This window comes from Acipenser ruthenus, chromosome 29 (genome assembly GCF_902713425.1).
Source record: "Acipenser ruthenus chromosome 29, fAciRut3.2 maternal haplotype, whole genome shotgun sequence".
In the NCBI taxonomy this organism is placed as follows: Eukaryota; Metazoa; Chordata; class Actinopteri; order Acipenseriformes; family Acipenseridae; genus Acipenser; species Acipenser ruthenus.
In genome coordinates, this window is record NC_081217.1 from 20,813,517 (window position 1) to 20,836,722 (window position 23,206).

The 23,206-nt window shown below is 43.1% G+C and overlaps 2 protein-coding genes across 4 annotated transcripts; one reads left to right on the top strand and one right to left on the bottom strand.

Moving 5' to 3' along the window:
• The first annotated feature begins 513 nt into the window (after window positions 1-513).
• LOC117430670 (BTB/POZ domain-containing protein KCTD20-like) lies at window positions 514-9,755 on the top strand. Its single transcript, XM_034051008.3, has 8 exons — window positions 514-704; window positions 4,055-4,158; window positions 4,357-4,513; window positions 4,677-4,779; window positions 5,046-5,166; window positions 5,735-5,932; window positions 6,183-6,293; window positions 6,517-9,755. Exons 1-8 carry the CDS (start codon window positions 694-696, stop codon window positions 6,819-6,821), a joined length of 1,110 nt encoding a protein of 369 aa, XP_033906899.3. The 5' UTR covers window positions 514-693; the 3' UTR covers window positions 6,822-9,755.
• On the bottom strand, window positions 8,716-22,371 carry LOC117430662 (serine/threonine-protein kinase 38). 3 transcript variants are annotated; one of them, XM_034050995.3, is made up of 14 exons: window positions 22,250-22,371; window positions 19,168-19,304; window positions 17,295-17,346; window positions 16,571-16,693; window positions 16,244-16,327; window positions 16,010-16,133; window positions 15,588-15,742; window positions 14,600-14,702; window positions 13,957-14,018; window positions 13,425-13,542; window positions 12,740-12,863; window positions 12,488-12,583; window positions 12,122-12,216; window positions 8,716-11,489 (listed from the first exon to the last, which is right to left on the bottom strand). In XM_034050995.3, the coding sequence occupies exons 2-14, from the start codon at window positions 19,296-19,298 to the stop codon at window positions 11,350-11,352; spliced, it is 1,407 nt and encodes a 468-aa protein (XP_033906886.1). In that variant the 5' UTR covers window positions 19,299-19,304; window positions 22,250-22,371; the 3' UTR covers window positions 8,716-11,349. The 3 variants fall into 3 exon arrangements, with proteins under 3 accessions (XP_033906886.1, XP_033906877.1, XP_058859641.1); XM_034050986.3 differs by having other exon boundaries at window positions 14,585-14,702; XM_059003658.1 differs by lacking the exon at window positions 22,250-22,371 and adding an exon at window positions 21,967-22,222 and having other exon boundaries at window positions 14,585-14,702.
• Between the last annotated feature and the right edge of the window lie 835 nt (window positions 22,372-23,206).

The window sequence follows — 23,206 nt, forward strand, 5'->3', positions numbered from 1 at the left end:
AGATTACATTCATAGAGAACGCAGCAGATTACATTCATAGAGAACGCTGCAGATTACATTCATAGAGAACGCTGCAAATTACATTCATAGAGAACGCAGCAGATTACATTCATAGAGAACGCTGCAGATTACATTCATAGAGAACGCATCAGATTACATTCATAGAGAACGCAGCAGATTACATTCATAGAGAACGCTGCAGATTACATTCATAGAGAACGCATCAGATTACATTGATAGAGAACGCAGCAGATTACATTGATAGAGAACGCATCAGATTACATTCATAGAGAACGCATCAGATTACATTCATAGAGAACGCTGCAGATTACATTCATAGAGAACGCTGCAGATTACATTCATAGAGAACGCATCAGATTACATTCATAGAGAACGCTGCAATGATTCTATGACGTACGCGCCGTGACGTCGCCCGCTCTGTGCAGAGACTGCGGTAGGCAGACAAGGACTCCCAGGGACTTTTATTATGACAGAGCGCTTGGTGATTGCTCAGAGGCGAGGGGAGGAGAGATCGGATGCAAAAACAGAGAGAGCATAAGCAACGATTCAAATTCCTGTGCTGGTGCGGAGTGAGCTGGCAGTTTTGGTTTTTTTTTTCTTTCAAATTGTGTGCCTCCCTAGCTCTGAACAGGGAAGAGAATCTTCAACCATGCGTTCAAGCGCCGAGAAGACATGAGCATAAGGTAAGTGTGGTTATGTATAGACACGCTACAAGGCAGGGTGTATTATATACGCAGCTCCGACTGCCACGCTTCTAGTGCAAGTTGTTACCTTCAGGATCCGAAACGCGTACCGGTAACACGAGTTGCGTATACTGGCAAGTCATGCCGCCTTAAAAAGGCACCTTTTCAGAGCGATCATATCAAGTATCGCGATTTTAGAGTTTGGCTTGTATTTGTTTCTGATCTTTAAAGATCCGTTTTGTGTTTTTCAGGTAACATGCAGAATGCGTGACAGACACACCCAGTATCTACAGTCTCGTCCAGGTTTAGTGTGTGTTACTGTAACACATGTCATTGTGATCTCCGCCTGTTAAAAACCACGTGTTTAAAAACGCTGTGAATATGAAAGAGTACTGCAAAAATACAGCACAGGTAGCTGCAGAATTTTAAAAAAAGTATTTCTAAATCAAACCTTATTATTCTATTATCGTATATAGTTATGGATGACTGCAGACTGTCCCTGTGCTGTAACTCCCAGCGCTACACTTTCTAACCAACTGTGCAAGAAAAGACCGCATCATTTGTTGCAGACCTAGATTGTTATTTTTAACAAACAATTAATATATAAATACACACACACACACAAAGACAGCAGAGTGCACATTTCTCAGACCCCCTCAAGATGTGTCATTGATATCCTTTATATACCTCTGGGTGGGAGAATTTCAATCTCCGCTCAGTAAACAGTGCTATAGAAACAATAGCTTTGTGATTTAATTAGGTAAACAGCTAAGTGTGCATGTTCCCATGTGTGGTTCTGTGTTCCTTTTCTCTCACTGTCGTAAATGAATTGCATGTGTGGCATATTATGAAGTCACCAATTCAAGACTAATTTGACAATTTTCCAAGATTTTCACTGTCAGTGGTTTGATTTCATAAGCGCAACAAATCAAAAACAGAAGCAATGGTGTGTTCAAATAAATGAGCACACGACTGTACATTTGATCTGCCTGCTGCAATGCAGTTGAAACAGCAGAAGACACGGGTCATATCCCCTTTCTCTACCGGTTTAAATATATAGATATTAGGACTGGCAGCTAACGCTGAAGATAGGCAGTGGAATGTAAGAGACTGAAAGGTGATTGGGCGGGGTATGGGTTCTAGAACTCTCGCACAGCATGCTTACCTGGGTGCCAGCACCTGACAGTGTATTGTTCAAACTGAGCTGAGCTTCACTTTGCATGATCTCTCTGCCTCTCAATGTTATCTGAGGAGTTCAAGGCAGTTTGAATTGAAGGTGTGATAAGCTTGGTATCTGTCTGCTGTCTGTTTCTTTAGTATGGAAATAGAGTCGGAGACAGAAGACAGGTCTGTGTGTGAGTTAATGCAAACCTGCCTGCAAACAGTTTAAACGGTTTGTTCATAAAATTTATTTGAGAGCGATTTAAGTTACTGTTTAAAACCCGTTTTGTGCAAAAATAATAGTCAGCATCATTTGTATATGTTCCCTTGACAAGCTTTTTTGACTTTCACCTTGGCTCCCAACGTGTGTCCTGCTTTGACTTATTAAAAACTTTCCACCCAGTGCTCTGTAATGGGACACGTCAGAGAAATAAAAAAAAAAAAACAGAGCGTTTCAGGTTTCGTGGTTGTTTGGGGGCAGCGAGAGGCTGTGGTGGGTTCTGAAGACAGAGAGGCCAGTGTGTGTGGGTGTGGGAGTGGGAGTGGGTGGGTGAACAGTGTCCACCAATCAGCTGCTTCGTCTGCTTACCAGGGATCTCTCAGCTCAGCATTCCAGTTTCAGTTTGAAAGTGTAAAGCTGCACAGTGAATTACAGATGACTCTTCTAATCTAGAACAATGTGGTGCAGGCTGTTCTATATATCTACATGCACACACCATTTTAAGATTGTGTGTGTGTGTGTGTGTGTATGTGTGTTTAACTGTAGACCGCACACATTCCTAGAAAAAACAAAAGCAGGACAACTAAAAGCAAACAAAGTCTACAGATTTCAATAGAGCATTAGTAGATCATCTACTGTAAGAGAGATGGCTCTTCTGTTTCATCCCCCAGCTCTGTCTGTTAATATATAGTACAAAGGCATCCCTGCATAAGCATGTCGGGCATGTGAGAGACAGCAGAGGAAAATCACAGCAGGTTTAAAAGAACAAGCTGCTATTTCATCTTAGTCACAGGGCTCGGCTCGGTGTAGCATTTTTGCAAAATAATCCAGGGCTGGCTAGGCAAAAGGGAATGCGGTCACGCAATTTTTACAGCATTTATTTCCTGTTTCGTGTTGATTCAGCTCCACAGCGGCCCCTGCTGGACAGAGATTGGCAGCGCAATGTCGCTTCTCCGATTTGGAAACTGTGCAGTTTGAAATACAGAATGTGAAGCATGGTGTTTTTTGGGGGGGGGTGGTATTGCTGTTTAGCATTGCTTTGAATGTTTTTTTGAGATTCCTTTCCCAAGATAAAACAGGAATTTCCCACACAAAAGCTCGGCAGAAACAGCACAGGCAGCAGAGACCCACCCTGTCATTAGAGGATCCAGCTTAGCAGAAAAACAGGCTTGGGGAGTGGAGGCTGTTGTAGGGAAAATACTCTGCAGACGATTCCTGAGCATCAAACTCCGGGCTTGGCGTTTTACTAGAAAACTGGTGAAACTGAACCTCTTCAGGCCTGTTAGACTGCATGACTGGAATAACTATGAGAGGGTTCAGAGACTCGGTGAGATCAGATGTAACATTTCACCCTCGGAGCGTGGTTAAGACAGTCCCAGGATCTCTCTTAACAAGCCTGAATGAAGGCAGGGATTTTGTTGTTGTCTCACTGGCGTGAGTCTTGTGGATTCACCCAGAATGATTCGCTCAATACAACAATTAGTCAGTTTAATAGTCATGCCGCCTTTATTAAACATCAAATCAGTATGCAAAAAGGGCATTGTAGGCATACATACCAATTTCAGGGATGACAGAGTGTGCAGTTTTCATCCAGCAAAGGAGCTCTGTGCAAGCCTTTTCATACCTGTCCTGTGGTCACGTCTTTAGTCTTTCTTGCAGAGCTGTTTTCTAGGGTAGCTTGATATCCCTTCGGTGCTCACAGTTTAGTAACTTTTGTTCATTCCTGCTGTGGTGGTCCTTCTAATAAGCAGGACTGAACCCGTGCAGGCATGGAACAAATGGCATTCTGGGTTACAGTCTGGTTCAGCTTGTACCGCAGTTCATGTATATTGAAAACCTGCCGTCTTAAAAAAAAAAAAAAAAAAAGTTTTAAATCCTTTTGTCATTTTTCTTATTTCTCAGATTTTTAAAGAGGATTCCAGTTGGTAAAGGTCATTTTGAACATGCTCGCTCTCCTCTCTCTCTCCAGCTCTTGGACAAACAGCTTCAGTGAGGACGCCCAGACCGCTGTGCCCCCGAGCGAGGGGGAGAAAGGAGGGCCAGCCCGCTGGGACACTAGACAGGAAATCGCTGGTGAGAGAGAAGCATTCAGTCTCTAAGCTGCTGTATAGTCCTGTTCACATGCACAGGAAGTCGCAAATGCATGATAGCCTCATATGAGGATGCCAATGGAAAAAAAAAAAAGAAAAATCTTACTTATGTGTCCAAAACTACTTTTTTCAGTATTTCAGCAGTGTGACAGTAAAATGAAAGCCTGCTTTTTCCTTCCAGAGTCTGCAAACTGTGAGCTGCAGTGTGGTGTGGAGATGTCAGGCGAGGTGGGTACCAGGGCGCCCCCCTCGGAGTGGGTCACGCTGGTCGTTGATAACATCCGCTTCACGGTGGACCCCGGGATCTTCACTGCGCACCCCGACACCATGCTGGCCAGGTAGGGCTGTCAGATCACTGGGACAGGCTGTGCAATCTTGGAGTACTGGGGACTCTTGTGGTTTTATTATGTTCCCAGAACCCCTTGATGAAATGCAACCTTATTCAACACAGTTCGGTGTATGTTGTTGTGGAAGCTCTCTCTCTCTCTTTCTCTGTGTCAGGATGTTTGGTTCTGCCCGGCAACACAACTTCACCAGGCCCAATGAGAAGGGGGAGTTTGAGATCGCAGAGGGGATCAGCGGCAGCGTCTTTCGAGTCGTGCTGGTGAGTCTAAACCCCATCAACAGTCCATCCAGTCCATCCATCTGCTTTCATGTACTCATCAATTTCTCTCTCCTGCTGATCGAATCAACATCCCACAATACTAGCGGTCAGGTCAAGGGGATAGCATCTATAACCTAATGCACGCTGTCATAAGTTCTCAAGTAAAACTGTATGAATGCAATTCAGATTGACTTGGCTAATGCATGATGCACCGACGCAGGCAAGATCTTCACAGTTTTTCTGCCGTGTGTTTCTGTTTGTCTCAGGACTATTACAGGACCGGGGTGCTGCGCTGTCCCGACGGGGTTTCTGTGCCGGAGCTCAGAGAGGCCTGCGATTACCTCTGCATCAACTTCGACTGCAACACCATCACGTGCCGCGACCTCAGTGAGCACCCTGGGACTCTTCCAGCTCCAATCTCCTCTTGAGTCGATTCGTTCTGGCTGTATAACCGGCGCCAGTGAATGCTGTAATTGCAGCATCTCAACCTTTTCATGCACGGACCTCATAAAGGGACGGATACAAAAAAAATTCTATTCTTTATAAGGGGAGATGTGGAAGACACAAACGCAACATTTTCAATGAAACATGTATTTATTATGTGTCCAAAACTACTTTTTTCCCCAGCTGTTTTCAATATTGCAAGCATGAAAGGGTTACAAGTCAACGGCAGGTCATTATTTCACAAAGACGAGCACAGCGTGCAAAACTATTTAATAAGTGAACAATCTCCTTCGGTTTGTAAGACCAGGGCTGGGCACCTGGATTCAGGGTAGTTCCTTGTGGCTTTAACCAGGGTCTAAAACCTTTTAACAAAGCGGCTCTAATCAGTAGCCTCCAGAGACATGTCAAGTTTGATGGATGGTTGTGTAACGCTGTTGGAACCTGGAGTGGCAGGGCTGTCTCCTGTGTGACCTGCCTGTGCTCTGAACCTGCCCCCCCTCTCTCCCCCCAGGCGCCCTGCTTCACGAGCTGTCGAACGATGGGGCGCGGAGGCAGTTTGAGGGGTTCCTGCAGGAGCTGGTGCTGCCGGTGATGGTGTCGAGCGCGCAGGGTGGGGAGCGGGAGTGTCACATGGTGGTGTTGACCGACGAGGACACTGTGGACTGGGATCAGGAGCACCCTCCGCCCATGGGAGAGGAGTACTCCCAGAGTAAGAGCACACTCTTTGCAGCACCCTGTCGAATGATCTCATTTTGCTTCATAAAGTCGTATGCAGGGTTTGCATTAAAGCATTGCACTCATAGTTGCTGTTATTTGGTATATCACGGTTGCCGAATCACTTGCTGTTAACTCCACTCGCACCCTGTGCTTTCTGATATTAAACTGCACTGAGGTGCTTGTTTCCAGGTTTGATCTCCCCTCTCTTCTGCTTGCTTTGTGCCCCTCCTCCTCCTCCCCAGTTGTCTACAGCACAAAGCTGTACCGCTTCTTCAAATACATCGAGAACCGGGAAGTGGCCAAGGCACTGCTGAAAGAGAGAGGCCTGAAGAACATTCGCATCGGCATCGAGGGTGAGTGGCCAGGTCAGATCTTTGCCCCTTGGCTGGGCTTCCCCTCGACTCACCCAGTGAAGACACTGCCTACCACATGCAGTGCAGCGGGCAGCCGTCCAATTGGGAGTTTTCAAATCCTGGTCATGCACAGTTGCCGAACTTGTCTGGAGGCCCGCAGGGAGCACTGTATTTACATATAAAAGTATTTTTATTTAAATTTTTTTTTTTTTTTTTTTTTAAGGGTACCCCACCTGCAAGGAGAAGGTGAAGCGACGCCCTGGCGGGAGGTCAGAGGTCATCTACAACTATGTTCAGCGGCCGTTCATTCACCTGTCCTGGGAGAAGGAGGAAGGGAAGAGCCGGCACGTGGACTTCCAGTGCGTGCGGAGCAAGAGCGTGCCCAACGTGGTGGGAGGGGGCGGGGGCGAAGGCGGGACCCCCTACAGCCACGCCCCCCACCATCCTCCGCAGGTGGATGAGCTGGACCGGCTCAATGGACCCAGCCTCCGCCTCCCCCCCTCCGAAATACAGGACGGAGATCTCTGACACAACCCAGATCAACCCTTCATCTGGATCAAGACCACACGCCAACATTAGCCCGATGTGTTTACAGGGTAAAATCACCTGGATCCATTTCCTTCAGTCTCACGGGTCGCTCCACTACATTGAGAGAGTCTCAGGCTGAAGATCCTCCTGTTGGATGTTGGAGACGCCGGCTGTCGATCTGTGATTGGTGGACGCGATGTTCTGGTGCAGAAGTAATGCAGCACAAAACATCTGGGTCACCTCAACCACTCCAAGTTGATTCACCGTTACACTTAAGAACACTTAAGCAAAGGATCTTATTTTGGAGCCAGATGAGAAACACAAACACCCAGAAATCTTGTGTAGCTCTTAAAATACGTTAATCTGTTTTAACAGTGTGCTTGTGAAACCAGGATTCAAAGTGCATCGGTCTGAAAGTAGGGTCTGGTGATGTGTCGACTGGTCATATAGAAACAGGATCAGTGTTTGATTGCAACAAGAGAACACCTTCAACAGTGGTTGTCCCCTGCTGGATTATATGGACTTGAAATATCTCGACATGCAGTTGTCTTAATTCCTGCTGCAGAGTTTGTTTTCACTCAGATAAACGCACTGTCCGTCCAGCTCCTGTCTTTACCAGGCAGTGTAGTGTGGGGGGGTGACAGTCAGGCATGACAGCACTGACCCCCTCCGTTACAGTTACAAAAGCACGCTGTAATTCAAAAACATTTTCAATTTCCGATGAAAAATGTGTTTTGCTAGGTATTTTCAATCGGGTCACCCCGAGCCTTGCCGCCCCTCCCCTCCTGTGATGATGTCATAGTTGATCAGGGCTTGATTGCTCTTTATTGACCGAACCTACCGGTGACAATTGAGCCGAAAGCGTAAGAAGAAAAACAAAAAGAAACAACAGGTTTGTAAGCACTAATCAACGCCTGTGAAACCAGCCTTGGTGTTTTTCTGTTTCTTTGGGCTCCTGGCTAGCAGTCATGCTATTGATCAAACGCACCGTGTTAACCTTGTGTCAGGAGCAGGCTTTGTTGTGTGAGAACTGGCCAGTGCTACATATTACACACGGATTGCTTTGAACGCCAAAGATTGAACTTGTATGGAGGGCAGTGCGTTGCAACGCCTGCTGCTGATCAAGGTTTATTAGGAAGCAAGGCTTACGAGTGATTGAAGACAGGTGTAAAATAATGAGTTTTATATTAAATACAGAGTCAAGCTGCTTTCATAGCGTCACTCGCTTTGGTGTTGTTTCGGGTTCGATTAATGAAATGAATCAGAAAAATCTGCACTTTTTTTTTGTAAACAATGACTGTATATATTTTTTTACCAAAAAATAACAACGATAATTCAATTCAGGGTTTTTAGTGGTAGGAATTTTTATTTATTGGTGTTTCATTTAGCAGTGTTCTTGGTATTTACAAATCAAAATAACTATTTAGTTCCTGGTACTGTATTATTATTATTATTATTATTATTATTATTATTATTATTATTATTTTGATTAGGGGTTTAGATTTAGTGAAGGAAAGGAAATAGGGCACTGGGCTACTCTCAGCACGTTATTATCAGTCAGACTTACAATGTTAATTAAATACAAATTGCAGGACACTAAGTGCAAATATATATTTAATTAGAGATATACTATATATGTATACTGAAATATGTACATTATTGTTATGCATACTATAGTCTATTAAACTGCTAAAGGCCAAAGATTACTGTTTAACTAAGTTTTGCATTGTCTCGATTTAAAAGCAGTGTTTATGGACAGTACCTGGAAAAACATTGTGTACAGCTCCTGTGATCATTCTGAAAATAAAGACGTTATATTAAGAAATTATCTTTTCATTTCTATAAAACAGAGGATAAAACACACTGCAAAAATAACAGAAAGCACATCTGGAACCATCGTTATACACAAGTGTTTATTGTATAGTTTAAGGGCTACCGTTACTTGGCAGCATTAGAAGCTCCTTTCATAGAAACAAGCTTTACTTTCTAGGCAGGTAAATGAAAATCGATACAGTTCAAACTTAACGAAAATCTAAATAAAAAACCCAATACATAGCAACTACATTTATACATAATAAACTTGTAAGGCAGCCATATATAATATAACCCTATCAGAAGAAGTAGGGGGGAAAGAAGTCATTGGCCTGAGTCACAATGCTGGTGGTGCTGCACACAGAAAGAACCCTGTTTAACTGAACTGTGTTTTTGTTTAATAAAAACAAGCATTTAAAAAAGGGAAGTTCACACCCAGAAACTTTGCTACTGGTGAGAGAAACTCAACCACTACAGAAAACAGAACAATCTGGATAAAAAGGGTTCTGCTGTGGATGCAGTGCAGGGATGAAAAGGAAGGCCAGGGTGGGAACATCGAATGGGCAACAAAAACTTAAATTACTTCTAGATTCGTTCCCTACTCCCATCTCTTAAAACTACGACAAGATACCAAGAAATAAAACCAAACGTACATTTACAAAGATTCAAACAGTCCCCCAGCTAGGAGACACACACTCAAGCAAAGTCTGCCCCTGTTATTTTTTACATTTCAAAACCTTAAAAAGCAACCAATTCATTCATAAAGTAATATTGCCAGATAAACGGCTATTCTTTTTTTCTTTTAAAAAGGCAGGTTCAATATCTTGGTGAAGGGCAGCAACAAGCCTCTTTGAAAGGGGATAAATAAAACAGAATACAGACCATCTAAAATATAATACACATTATGGCATCTAGCACCCATTCTGTGATACAGCAAGCGACTTTCACGGTACGATAGACAGGCTGGTGGAACTACAGCCGCTAACACCACACACAAATAAAAAAATTAAAAACTCAACAAAAGCACTTGCTCATATTACAGCTGGTGTGTTGTACCATGGCTCTATTAAAAGTTCTTTGGCATCTGTACCTTTACAAAAAAAAAAAAAAAAAACAACAAAAGCAGCGTGCGAAAACTCTGTGGACCCTAAACCGAGACCTGACCCACTCAATTCCTTAATATGCTGGCGACTGTGAGAGACCCTCAAAACGCAAGACCAGAGTTGAGCTGTGAGGATTTAATGCTGCGTTGTACTCGTGAGGGGGCAGGACAACAGTTGAAACAGATAAGGCTTGTATTCTTAGTGCTCATGAAATGCAGGACTGTCCAGGCAATGCTGAACCTCCTCTTCACCAGGTAACTCCTTTAGGTAGTTAAAATCAAGCCCTATGTATTAAATATGCACTACTCACATCCAGTAACTGTGCTAAAGCTTCTTTGACAGTCTGGGATAATTAGCCCATGCATGCTGGTCTACCCGTGCCTAACTCTGTCCCACACTAAGCACTACAGACTACACACCCTTTTTTTTTACAATGTTGGCCATTCACAGCCAAAATATCTACTCAAATGAAATATATAAATACAGCAAAGCCCTGGTTTAAGACCAGACCCATCTTAAAACTTAGCGATCAGATCTGTTAGAAAAGACAGACAGGTTTTCAAAAGATAACTTGAGAACAGGAGACTGCAATATAAATAATGAAATGCTATCCTCAAAATTAGATGTGGGTTCTTAGGGATTTGAAATTTGATGAACGTATTTTTTGTACCTGTGCTACATTTCTATAGGGATTGATGCACATTACTGAGAAAGTCGGGGGCCCGTCTCTCCCATTTTAAAGGCATTAAACGTTCAGTCCTTGTCCTTGTTCAGGACTAGCACAGTAGCTTAATAATAATAATAATAATAATAATAATAACAACAACACCACCAACTACAGGTCCCATAGTCCTTTGGTGCAACTACGGAAATAACTCCAGTTACAGGAAAAGAAATACATATTGTGAGATCTGTGTGCCGTACTTTAACTTGTATTTTCTTAGCAGAACCACGAATGTGCTATGATTTATAATTTTTTTTAAAATATGCATGTAAAAATCAGATCCGCTTTCACCACGTGAAGGGAGAGCGTTACAATGAGTATAGTCACAGTGTGCCAGTCCAACATTTTGCATATCTTCAAAAATTGGGTTAAAAATAGAAAACGAACTGGAGGAAACAGAACAGCCCTCACAAAAAAAGGCATGTTATAGATGACATCAGTATACCAAGAAAATAAAACTTTTAGGTTTGCATAGGAGTTCTCTCAGCACTGTCCAATGGGCAGCACCAGAAGACTGAAAGAATGGTCTTTTAAAGAGATGAACATTGCGGATTGCTTTGCTGGTTTCTATAGTCGGTGGTATTTTTATGACGCAGAAGGCAGTTTTGTTTTTTTTGTATCTCCTGGTATCGGCGCTCTGTTGAAATGGACATCAGGATCTGTGTAGAAGGTAAAGCCCTTGTCGTGTTCCGAGACACTGGAGCAACTTGATTTTAAGGCTCAGTTTCTGAATATCCAGCTGGGTTTGTGGCGGATGAAGCTCTCCCCGGCACTTCCATAGCTCTAGAGGGCATGAGAGGGCAAGGAAGCCCCTCAAAGCCCTTCAGCTTCAGACCGAAATGGTAAACAAAGTGAGAGATCGGAATCGGGTGCACGGGGGTCTCCCAGTTTATCTTTTCCCCGTCTTCATGTACGAAGGAATGGCCCCCCTTGCAGTCAGCCCCTCAAAGCGTTTGTAAGTGTAGTTGATGAAGACCCAGTCTTTGTTCTTGTAGTCAGCCTCAGAATGGTTACTCACTGCTAAGGGAGCTACAAAATAAAAGAAAAGAAAAAAAGCATCACCGGTTGCATTATTTATGCATCCAACCCTTTGATCTGAATGTCTTGAATGTGGGTGTGTGTGTGTGGAGGTGATGACTGATGATTATGTTCATGAATTCTGAGCCATGCAGTAGTTTGAGATCACAGCTGCACTGGATGTATGGGATAGCAATCCTATGCAGTGTTTGGCTTCTGATGTTAATAAAAACATTTACACACACAGCAGTTTCAAAAGCTGCAATTCCAGAAGCAGGTTACAAACATATGGCTCCAATGCAGTACGTGTGAAAGCATTACAGCACTCCAGGTTGCAATGATTCAGCTACATCTTTACTTTAAAACAGCCAATGCCTAGATGAATAACATTACTACTTGGGACTGTGTGACTGCTAAATAATTCCCTCCTTTCAGTTGTTTACATGGATAATAATAGTAATTAAAATAATACAGACCGGTTGCTCAGCATGTTAAAAACACTAAGCTTGCAAACATCCGCCTTCCTCCAGGTCTGCACAAGTCCTGGCGGAGGGCTGAAGTGGGTGATGATAGCGTTCTGGTGTTCACAGATTTACAGTGCCTTGGCTTGGGCAAGCAGTGTCTCTAAAGAGAAGGACCGTTACCTGGCGGCTGGAGGATGTCCGATTCTGGGAACTCGTCAAAGTTTGAAGTGTCATCGATGCTTTTGATTTCAATTGAGATCGCAGCAGGTCTTTCCCTATAAAAGAATACATAAAAAATAAAAACGATGCTCAATATATGAAACGTACACTGCATTTAAACAGTTAGGAACATTTTAAGGAGAATTAAAATTCACACTGCATTTTTTTGTGACGTCAACAAGCAAATATTGGTGAGGGCGGAAAGGGGGGGGGGGATAAAGCTGTTTAAAATTCAAGAAAAATAAATGCTGCTTTTACAGAACGGGATGTTCCATTACAAAGTCTCAATCGAAAGCCAGAACTGTAATGAAAAGGAGGCTCTTTTACCTGATGTGGTCCAAGTCCAACGCCTCAAAGAAAGGGTTGCTCTTGATTTCTTCCACACCACCAGCTCCGATTCTGTGTTCTCCCTCGCAGCAGAATCTAAAAGGGAAGAGACAAGAGTCGGGAAAGAAGCCGGGTTCAGCACGGTCTTCATTTAAAAATCACAAGCAAGTCAGTGAATGATCTGGGAGGCTGGTCCTGCCAGGTCCAGGGAGCCAAACAAACCCAGCAGATGAAGAAGACGCTGCGTGGTACCTGAGGATGAGGTCCTTGGCTTTCTCAGAGATGGGAACCTCGGGTGGAAAGATGAGGGTCTCCCTCCAGTTCATCACTTTCTTGTAGGTCTCCTGCGGTGTCTCGGAGCAGAACGGCGGGTAACCTGCGCGGAGGAGCAAAGCGCTTTGGTTTAGATACCGGCCAGCACAGCATCTCTGAGAAGCACGCTCATTTCCCTGGTTAGAAAACCTGCGACGGGAATCAAAGGGAAGGGGTGCACAGCAAGCAGGCTAGTAAGAAAATGCCACGCTGTGCAGTTCAACTCATTAGCGGCTTTCAATGAGAGTCGTTTGGAACAGTCACTGTGCTTTCAATAAGATTTATAAAGAAAACTTTGAACAGGGACAGAGAAGATTAAGTACCAGCAGACATTCATCCACGTGCCAAAAAGCCCCTTTCCTTTCCTTACAGAAGGCGGCCAGTAAGTTGAATATATAAATGGATTTAAAACACGTGAAGCCGGAAGGACAGAGTAAAACGGTCTTGGAGATCTAATAAAGGGCGATCGTCCCGTGATTTTCATGGACGGGCCAGTCTTTATAAAGGAGCTACAGCAGTTGTCAATTGATTAGCTACTTCTCTATAGCCACGTTTGAGTAACATTAAATCACTACACACTTATTTTCTGTTATAGAAGAAAGTTGCCTCCCCTCCTCTCTCTTACCAATCAGCATCTCATACATGATGACCCCCAGGGACCACCAGTCACACTGCTTGCTATACCCAGTCTGCAGAAACACCTCCGGAGCTATGTAGTCTGGGGTCCCCACTGTGGAGAAGGCCTGCAATGAGAAAGGGAAAACGTCACTGAAGAAAGAATCCCAGGGGAGGGTTCAGCAAGAGGAACGCGTCATCCTCACGTCTCATGTGGAGCGTCTGATGGCATGAGAGCAGAGCAACGACCCTCACAGCAGAACGAAGCCAGCCACGCTGCAGTCACACAGTCGACTGGAAGAAAAAGGGAACATCAGCTATGGGCGCGCAGAAGCCGTTTAGAAGGCAGACGCTCACTGAAGCTCAACACTGCAGGTTTCTGGCAGCATGACTCGCCTGGGCCCTGTTGAAAGTCCTATTTGAAGTCTGGACAAACTTTCTCTCCCAACATGCAACCGATCCACATAGGGTCAGAACAACGGTCTCTTAGCAGCGACTGCAGGTAAAAGCATGTCTATTTAAAGCATGTTATTGATACTCACTAACTGTCTCCGGTTTCTTTTCCACGTTTCTGCTTTCCGCTTTGAGTTCATGTTCTGGAAGGCTGGGGAGTGGAAATAAGCAAAAAAAACATTACAGAGTACAGCACATGATCAGCAGAACAAGCACACAGAGAGCAAGCAAAGCAAACCTCTCAACTTAAATGCAAAAAACGTGTGCATTACAGCGGAACGGTAATTACAACTAGGCCTGTAAACAGATCGTGTGTGTCTGTGGAACTGCGTAATTACAGATGTGGACACCAGGGGGCACTGTATCTGCATTACATTTTGTACTTGCATTACTGTTATATTGAAGGCAGCATCCGTCTTTCTCTCAAAAGTACTATTTCTTGGATCAAGGTATTTCCAAGCCCCGGACACGTGGCTTCAACATATAGCACATTAACTGGAATTCTTGTTAACAGCTTAAAATGATCGCTGCACAAAGGATCTAGACGGAAAGGGAGAACCTGCACGACACCCTTGCAAAAGATTTTGCTCCCTGGCTTTTTGAATGAAACGTTCAGCCATTGGTGATCAGCATCGACAACACCCAAAACACCACAAAACCACACTGAAAAAACTGCTACATCTAAACAAAAAAATGGGTAATGTTAAAGGTATGCACCGCTGTAGTCCTTACTGAAGTCACTGGGAAGACTGTGATTGAGATTCCTATAAAACTCTGTCCGGTGAGCTTTCTTCAGCCCTGTGCAGAGTCCAAAATCAGACAGCTTCACATGACCCTAACAAGAGAGAACAGAAGAGAGCTTTTACTTTATAAAATGGATTGCGTACAATACAGGCAGCTACCGACTGCATACTTCCATCCTGCTTATAAAAAAAAAAAAAACATACAAAGTGATACTGCTGAGAAATCAATTCAGGATCTTTCAGGGTTTTGCTGTTAGTCTTGCACGTAATCCCCTCAAAGGATTCCGTGCTTTTAAGTTAGGATCCGCTCGAGCTGCACGGTGACTGGGGGAGACCACCGCAATCTCTGTGTGTCCTCACTGCTTACTGTCATGAGTAATGAAAGCACAGGGCTGCTTACAGTGCACATCTAAAGCCACGGTATTCATCAGCACACACAGTAATGCACAACGAAGAAAAGAAAACTGGTACTAACTGCCAATGCTTCAATGTTTTGATGTTTCTTACTTCCTCAGGAAGTGTGATGAAAGTGATGAGCACAGAAACACTAAACAGTTTGCAACCGCACTTCTCCGTTTTCTGTTATGTTGAAATATTATTACATCTTTATTTTACGAGCCACTTTTCCCAGACCTCCTGCCCTAATTTCTAAACTCTTAAGGACCACTGCCACCATAACCAAAAACCTCACCCCCTTGGACTAAGTACAGCCTTGCAAAACCTAAATGGTCACAGCTCTTGTCTAGCTACGCAAACCAGGAGAATCTCAACCCAACAAAACTTCCCAAGTAAGCATGACTTGAATGTCTAGCGGTGTGCCAACAGCCCCTCTACATTGGGACACTACACAGTTAAAAGCTTTTTGTGGTTTACAGCATATTTTCTCAACATCACTGCAACATAGGAGAACTAAACTGCTCTCCCAAATTCTTGTTTGCATATTTTTATTTTGCATATATATATATATATATATATACCTTACTATCGAGGAGCAGATTATCTGGTTTGATGTCCCTGTGTATGAACCCCATCCTGTGAATGGAGTCGATGGCCAGCACAGTCTCTGCAATATAAAACTGCGTCTCCTCTTCAGTGAGGGTGTCTTTCTTCATTAGGAGGGTCATCATGTCACCTGGGGCGAGGGGGGAGGAGGAAGGGGGGAGGAGGGGTGCAAAGAAAGAATGGAAAAGAATCAGGAACACAAACAGAAACTAATTAAGAAAACAAAGCGCGACACCAGTAGGTGGATATTCGCTGCTTAGTATTGTGTGGCTGCTGTCCACCAAGACCCCCTTTTCAAGCGACAGGATGCATTCTGGAGAGGTAATGTAAAGTGGGGGGATGGGGGGGGGGGGAAGACTCTCATTCAGTCCCTTTGCAACACAGCCACCCAGCTTACCCCCCGGTAGAAACTCCATGATCAGGTAGAGATTCAGCTTGTCCTGGAAGCTGTAGAACATCTTCACCACCCAGAGGCTGTCTGCTTCCACCAGGATATCCCTCTCTGCTCGGATGTGACCCACCTGCCGTTACAACAGGAAAGCTATTGGGGGGGAAACTCCAGTACTGGGGACGGGGTTCGATTGGACAGGTTTTGAGCGCAGCTCACAAGCTGGACAGTATGGTCCCGTACCTGCTCCTTCTCCAGCATGTCGGCTTTACGCAGGATCTTCATAGCGTACACATGGCCCGTGTCCTTCTTCTGAACCAGGCGCACCTGGAATAAAAAGATAAAAAGCAGCATGAGCAGATACCTGGTTTTCATTCAAAGCGCTACCTATGTGGCAATAATAACGTGACTAGAAGCATTTTGCATACTGAGGAGGATACATTTCTGCAGGGCTTGATTTATAAAAACGGTCCTCAGTTATCACTGCAATAACAAGACAGAATAGAAATGCGCGCGGCAATGGTAAGAGGACTCTGCTCATGCAAGCGCTTCAAGGGTTAAGACCGTTACCTCTCCGAAAGCTCCTCGACCTATGACCTTCAGAGACTCAAAGTCATCCAGCCCGAGTCGAGTTCTCTTGAGCCTCAGAAACTCCGTCTCTTTCCGGGCATGCTGTGATCTTCTTATACGCTTCTGAAATTCACCACAAAACGGGAAAATAAATATACAAGTATATAAAAGAGCTTTTATTTTTTTTAAATGGCTTGCATACAATCCAGGCAGCTGCCGACTGCATATTACCATCCTGCTTTTAAAAAAGTACAAAACGATATTGCAGAGAAATCAATTCCGGATCTTTCAGGGTTTTAATGTTAACATTGCGTGTCACCTCTGCATAAGATTCAGTGTGTCTACTTCTGCTTAGAAGTAAAGTTAGCTGAAGCTGCACGTTACTGGGAGAGACCACCACAATCTCTGTGCGTCCTCATTGCTTGCTGTCATGATTAATGAAAGAAGCAGGGCTGCTTACAGTGCATATCTAAAGATACGGTATTCATCAGCACACACAGTGCTTAATTACAGGAAACCTGCACAAAAGTATTGAACAAAGGAAAGAAAACTGGTATAAATTGCCACAGCTTCAGAGTTCCAGTTTTTTTTTTTTTTTTTAAATAAAATAAAAAGGCTCCGGTCTAGACCAGGTCCATTCTATTCTATTAATACCCCGTCTCAAAGGAGAAGGCGGCTGAAAATGTTCTGCAGTCGAAGGAAACACAGAACAAGGACTCCATACCTCCTCGTCGACAAGGCCTTCCTCGTCCATCACCTTTTCCAGTTTCTGCTGCCTGAAACAGAGCCGGGCAAGGACAATTAGCCATTCGGTGTCAGGATTCAACAGTGCATAACTAAGCCATCAGATCCTGCTGTAGCCTGACGCTGTAATAAAAAAAAATGAACGGAAAAGATCTCCCAGCCAGCTGTACCAACTTTAAAAAGACGAGAAGATCACGTGTCGCAAAATAAATTAATATAATAATACATTTGTCCTTTGGGAAACAAAAACGTGCTCCCATTGTATTTGCAAGCAGAAATCCATACAGGACTACTATATATAAAAAAAGACCAATATAACTTTTCTGGGGGGTGAAGTTAAGATATGGAGGATCCGATCGACAAGCTAAACAGCATGTCTGTGGCTGACATTTACACATTAACAGAACTAGCTTTTATCAAGAGATTTAATTCATGCAATATATGTTTGAATGGCCACTACTGAAGGGGGATAACTGGCTTGCAATAATAATAAGGTCAAGGTGCACTTTGATAACAGCCAAACACAACATGCTTGTTTTGCTTCCAGTATAAATATTCTTTGTTTCTGCTTCCTCTCCAGAGTAGCACTGGCATGCAGCCGCCACAGGCTAAGAGTTCAATCTATTTTGTACCAGCAAAGTTTCCTCTATGGGCTCAGGGAACTGACAGAAATAAACTCATTTTATTATGAACTTCAGCTTGACTGAAAATTCCAGCTCACAGGTTCGATGCTTGAGGAACCCGCAGTGCTCGAAACAACTAAACCAGGGGTAGGAATAAGATTCCTATTGCGCAGCAGTGTCAACCATTCCAGGTTTTACGACCAGTGCGATTAGCCAGAGTGTATATGTAACAAGCTCAGGTGTGTCTTATTAAACTCAAGCGGCTATGCATTGGAAGTCTTATATTATACAATGCAGAAAGGCCGCTTCCTCGTGTGTATTTTGGGTGTTTTTGTATTAGGAATAATAAAGAAAAAGGTAGGAGAAGAGCAGAGATGACATTCAGAAAAAAATATCTAAAATCAAGAGAGATTATATTTACAGAATTGTTGCAAGCGTTTTCATAATAATCCAAGAAACAGGTGATTTATTGATTTATTTTTTGTGTATCGAGTTTCCGCTGGGTTTTCTGTTTGCAGTGTATGGAAATAACTCTGCCTGGTCTTCCAATCCGCACTGTGTAGGTCTAGGAAAAAGAAAGCACGATTTGCATGTTAAATCCCTGGATCTGCCTGGTAATGCCAGAGTGCGCCGATGCTTCTGCATCAAAGTCGAGGTCCATTGTTGGAGAAGCTTGGAACTGAGCCTAGCCTGGGGATATGGGTTCGATATAGCGGTCTCTGTTTTGCATGCGTTTGTGGGAATGAAGCATTTTTGTTACCACTTTATTAAATCGCATGGTCTTCTCTGGGGTCTAAAAAATGACAGATCACCAGGAAAGGGGACAAATCACCCCCAACCAGCAAATCACTTTTTTTCTCCCCCTAATTGAGTAAACGAGTTCCGTAACATGAAGCCTTTTACTGTGTTGTTACAATGGGAGGCAGAAATAGTGCTGTCTTTCTTAAACTGTTCGAGATCAGAATTCTTTCAAGAATGAAAAAGGAATGCATTTTTTTTTTTTTAAATAAATTTTGGGGTGTACTGCACCCAAATAACAAGGATTAACAGTTGCTCTTGTCCTGGAACCCTTTAAGAACCAGATTTTTTTCGGAGTGATTTTCAAATCATTTTTAATGCCTCAACATTTTTTCTTAACAGGGTTTAAGACAAACACATTTTGCACTTGACAAAAAAAACAAAAACAGTTTTAGTCGAGTGTCTTATTAACACGGAATCTCCGACGGGTACCTCATTTCTCGCTCCTCGTGCTGTGCTATCAGATTGCTGTAGAAGTTCTCCAGCGTCACTTTGGCCATAGTCACCCGTTCTTTGGTGTGGTTACTCATCGAGGAGCAGGATGTCTGACCTGTCATTGCCATGGTTACCTGCAAAACACCAGACAACAGCCACACCATTGTTACAATAGGAAGACTGTGCAATGCCAAACTGGGAAAGGCTGGAAATAGAAGACATATGGTTTAGGAGAAGATGCCATTCCCCTGACAAAATGGGATTCTGACTTCACACCTACTGAAAAGTCCTTAACAGTTCGCTTGCGCCCCTAGTCCCTTTATGTACTGGAAACATTCAACTATATAAGTAAAAGCTTAGCAATGGCTTCAAACGGGCTCAGAAATAAAGTGTTCTAGTTTCACCTTTGTGGTTTCTGTATTAACGGATTAAACCAGCTTTTATCCTGCACCCAAAGAACATTGGAGATATTTGAGTTCCTCCTGTTATTGGTGCAATTTACTCAAATTTTACTGGATTTTGTTACACTCTGTGCATTTTCCGCCCCGTATAGAAAACAACAAACAGAGATTTGTGTTCACGCCTGAACATTACCAAAAAAAGTTTTTTAAAAACCTCCTGAGCCACATTCCTGTGAGCCGATTTCTGCACACCTTATCTGAGGCAAACTGCAGAGCGGCTCAGACACACTCCCGCCTTCACCATGTTTATGTTCCTTCTCTTTCCAGTTATTGCAACACAGATTGTAAAACCATAACACTGACAGTGCACACGAATAGCGCGCGTGTGTCTGTGTGTGTGTGTAACTGTATCCTTCATAGACCTTGTAAACACCAGGATACACACGATTAAGAGCGTTTAACAGGGTTCCAATACTGGACGCTTCACCGGGTCGCTTTAGTGCAGGGTAAGAACTTTATTTCTGTCTAACTGTGCTAAGCATATAAAGCACCATTAGAGCTGCAGCTAAGCATGCAGAGGAGGCACAACAAAGAAACTGTGAAAGACGTCACCAGCACCACACAGTCTGGAATAAAAGCACGGGCGATTGAAACACAGACAATGCACCAGACTACACGTCTTAAATAAACGATGCACGCCTGACCTCTGCATAGCCAATCATTACGTTGGCAGCCCTCTGAAAGGGCGTGGCCAGGTACCCCTTCATTCTACTGTAAATATAAAGGCATCCTGTCATAGTGTCAGCACAGCGTTGCTGTGTAACCTTTCATTACCTTGGATTGGACCGCTTCCATCTCAGCATCTAATACATCAACCATCCCAGTAAAATACATTAAAAATCATCCTGATTCATGACTTAGATTCTTAGGCACGACATATAATGCCTGGTTAATGTTGGTTGGATAAGCTGCTTTTCTGTAGTGCTTATTTCTTCTGTGATGTCAGGGCAGAGTACTTGATTGCAGTCCTTGAAGCCTTTGGTAAATTGACTTGTATTGTTAAGGGTTTAGTGCATTTCCAAGAAACGCATCCTATGAATGAAATGGCTCTTCTATTATTAATTCTCAAAACTGGAACAAGCATCCAGAGTATCACAAGATTAGCGAGGACTTATGCAATATTTGTTTTTTTAAAACTTGTTAGCACTCCTGACCTGCACGCCTTGTTATTTACAAGAATGCAGATTTGTGCAAAACTAGATCACAGAGTTTCCATTGACAGGTTACCCTCAGAACGGCGATGGCAAGTCCTGTGTTCCATGGAGAAGGGGGGGTATCAGCACATGTGGGCTCCACTTTAATAAGTTAACAAAAGATGAGACATGAAATGAACAAGATAAATAGATCTGCTCGGCTGGCTAGCCTCGGGTTTCTAGAGGCATTGATGTAACACTGCAGTTCGGTATGCAGTCTGAAAACAAACACAAGGAACGCTGAAAAAAACAACAGGCAGGGCCTCCCTAGACAGATTTCCATATTTTTGAATATACATAGTTATCCTGATACTGACTATTCTAGTATTTGCTTCCTAAAAACAATATTTATAACTGAAACATATTTAAGCCAATGGTTTTCAAAGTGTACTAACTGGACTAGTAAAACAAATTCTCTACCTGATTTCAGCTTCAACGGGCTACAATCAGCTACAATACATTGTATTACAAACAGAAAATGATGGGAAGTCCAGTATGTATGGTGCATCATCTACTGTTCACATATCATGGGTATAATGTGAATCAAGCCATTTCCCAAGGTTTTTGCTAATCAGGGTCTGTGAAACCAGCCCATTTACGTCCAATAAAGTTTATATCCGCAAATCTCTGTTCACCTGGATCGGAATTCACTGCCAGGATGGATTTCTGGACCTTTTATTTCTCGGCTAAATACCTCGGTGTCGTCTTAATTGTTTCGTTGCGAAATAAAAACAGCACCACACCCTGCATTTTTATTTAATCATAATGTCTGTAATGCACGAGCAGCGACAATTGGTTTGTTTTTATCAATGAAATGAAACGTTTATGCAGTTTTTGCGACATCAAGAAAAAAAAAAGTATTTTTGAACAAGCAAAATGCGAAACCGCGATATTTTGTTGGTCTGTTTTTCGACATAAAACAAAGGGTTCGCATCAGACCAAGAAATACCGAGCTACAATAAAAACACAAACATTTTAAAACGCTGTAATCGTAAAACTTTCCATGTTTGTCAGTCTGAATCCGACCAGCTCGTCAGCACACGCTTGTAAAAGCACAGTATTGTAGTCATCCTTTCTTCATCCTGTTGACTTGTATAATGCTACTGCGTTTAATAAAGTACTTAAAAACACTTATTGCAAACCTCGAGGCGCGTTCACATTCCTTCCCAGTCCGTGTCAAGTTTATTCATGTTGTCAGTGTTACTGGTCGCGCAGGTAAGGAGCCATACTCTTAAATTAGACTAAAAAAAAAAGACTTAGCTAACGGTTATGCGGACTTCGTAACTTCGCCACGTCTGGAGCACCAAGCTCTCTTATTTTCGTTCCAGTTAATTTTCAAACGGTTTCTCCGGCGCCTGTGTGTTTTAAATCTCCTAAGAGAAATCCTCTTACGGTCAGTTTTATCGTTATTATTGTTGTTCTCACCTCTGAAAGTTCAGCCACACAACCGTCCGCTCTCCGCTTCCCCTTCGCTCCGTGGCGTATGCGCCTGCGTGATGACGTACCTGAACGTCTCCCAAACCTTACGCATGGCGTCACTTCGAGGCGTGCTGTAACCATGGTGATAAAGACGGGCCTATATTATTATAGGTTCGAGCGCAGTTTTGGCAGGAACTGGAATCAGGGTTTGAAATTTGCACGGACGAAAAATTAAATAAATTAAATATGCTTTACAAACTCTCTTAAACAGCCACATTTCAACCGGAAATGTTTTGTAAAATTCTACTAGCAGTCAACCATCTCTAGGATTTGAGTTCGTATTTATCTGTTTGGTTATTTATGACCATGAAGTTAACATAATTAGGCGTCGATACACATACTCTTATTAATTAAACGCTCTATGACGATACTAGAGGAAATTATGTATGCCCTGTGTGTCATATAAGTTAATGTATTTCATGCAACACCATAACACGAACTGTTGTTGTATTATTTAGATTTATACTTTACATTAGGAATGTGTTTTTAAACTCTCTGCACGAGACTTTTTAACATTGCGTGGTGTTTTACATTTGAAACCAATACCCGCTATTCTGTGCCTGTTAAAAAATACATTTTGTATATGTCGTGTTCTTTTTGTAACGACAGATCAGACAGTCGGGTAATGCTGCTATACTTTGGGTGACGCCGACCGCTAACACGACAAGGTAATATATTTGAAGATAAGTAAAGCTACACTATTCCACATAACAATGTTCAAATACACATACACAAACATAGCAAAATAACTGACACGCGTGTGTACTTCGTTCTTCTGTTGTTCTGCAGACTAACATGACCAGATTGCTCACAGGCAATGGATGTGATGGATAGCTGGTAACTCGAGCGCTACAGCAGGATTGTGAAGCATCTCGCCTTGTCTCACAGTGTCCTCTAATGGCA

Bases quoted from the DNA above. Each gene is read 5' to 3' on its own strand.
- LOC117430670 (XM_034051008.3), top strand. The intron at 4,514-4,676 runs GTAGGGCTGTCA...TCTCTGTGTCAG, and splicing joins CCCGACACCATGCTGGCCAG to GATGTTTGGTTCTGCCCGGC. The intron at 5,167-5,734 runs GTGAGCACCCTG...CTCTCCCCCCAG, and splicing joins CATCACGTGCCGCGACCTCA to GCGCCCTGCTTCACGAGCTG.
- LOC117430662 (XM_034050986.3), bottom strand. From the start codon at position 19,298: ATGGCAATGACAGGTCAGACATCCTGCTCCTCGATGAGTAACCACACC. The intron at 17,347-19,167 runs GTACCCGTCGGA...GCTCTGTTTCAG, and splicing joins CACGAGGAGCGAGAAATGAG to GCAGCAGAAACTGGAAAAGG. The intron at 12,217-12,487 runs GTAAAAGAGCCT...ATTCTTTTATAG, and splicing joins TTGGACTTGGACCACATCAG to GGAAAGACCTGCTGCGATCT.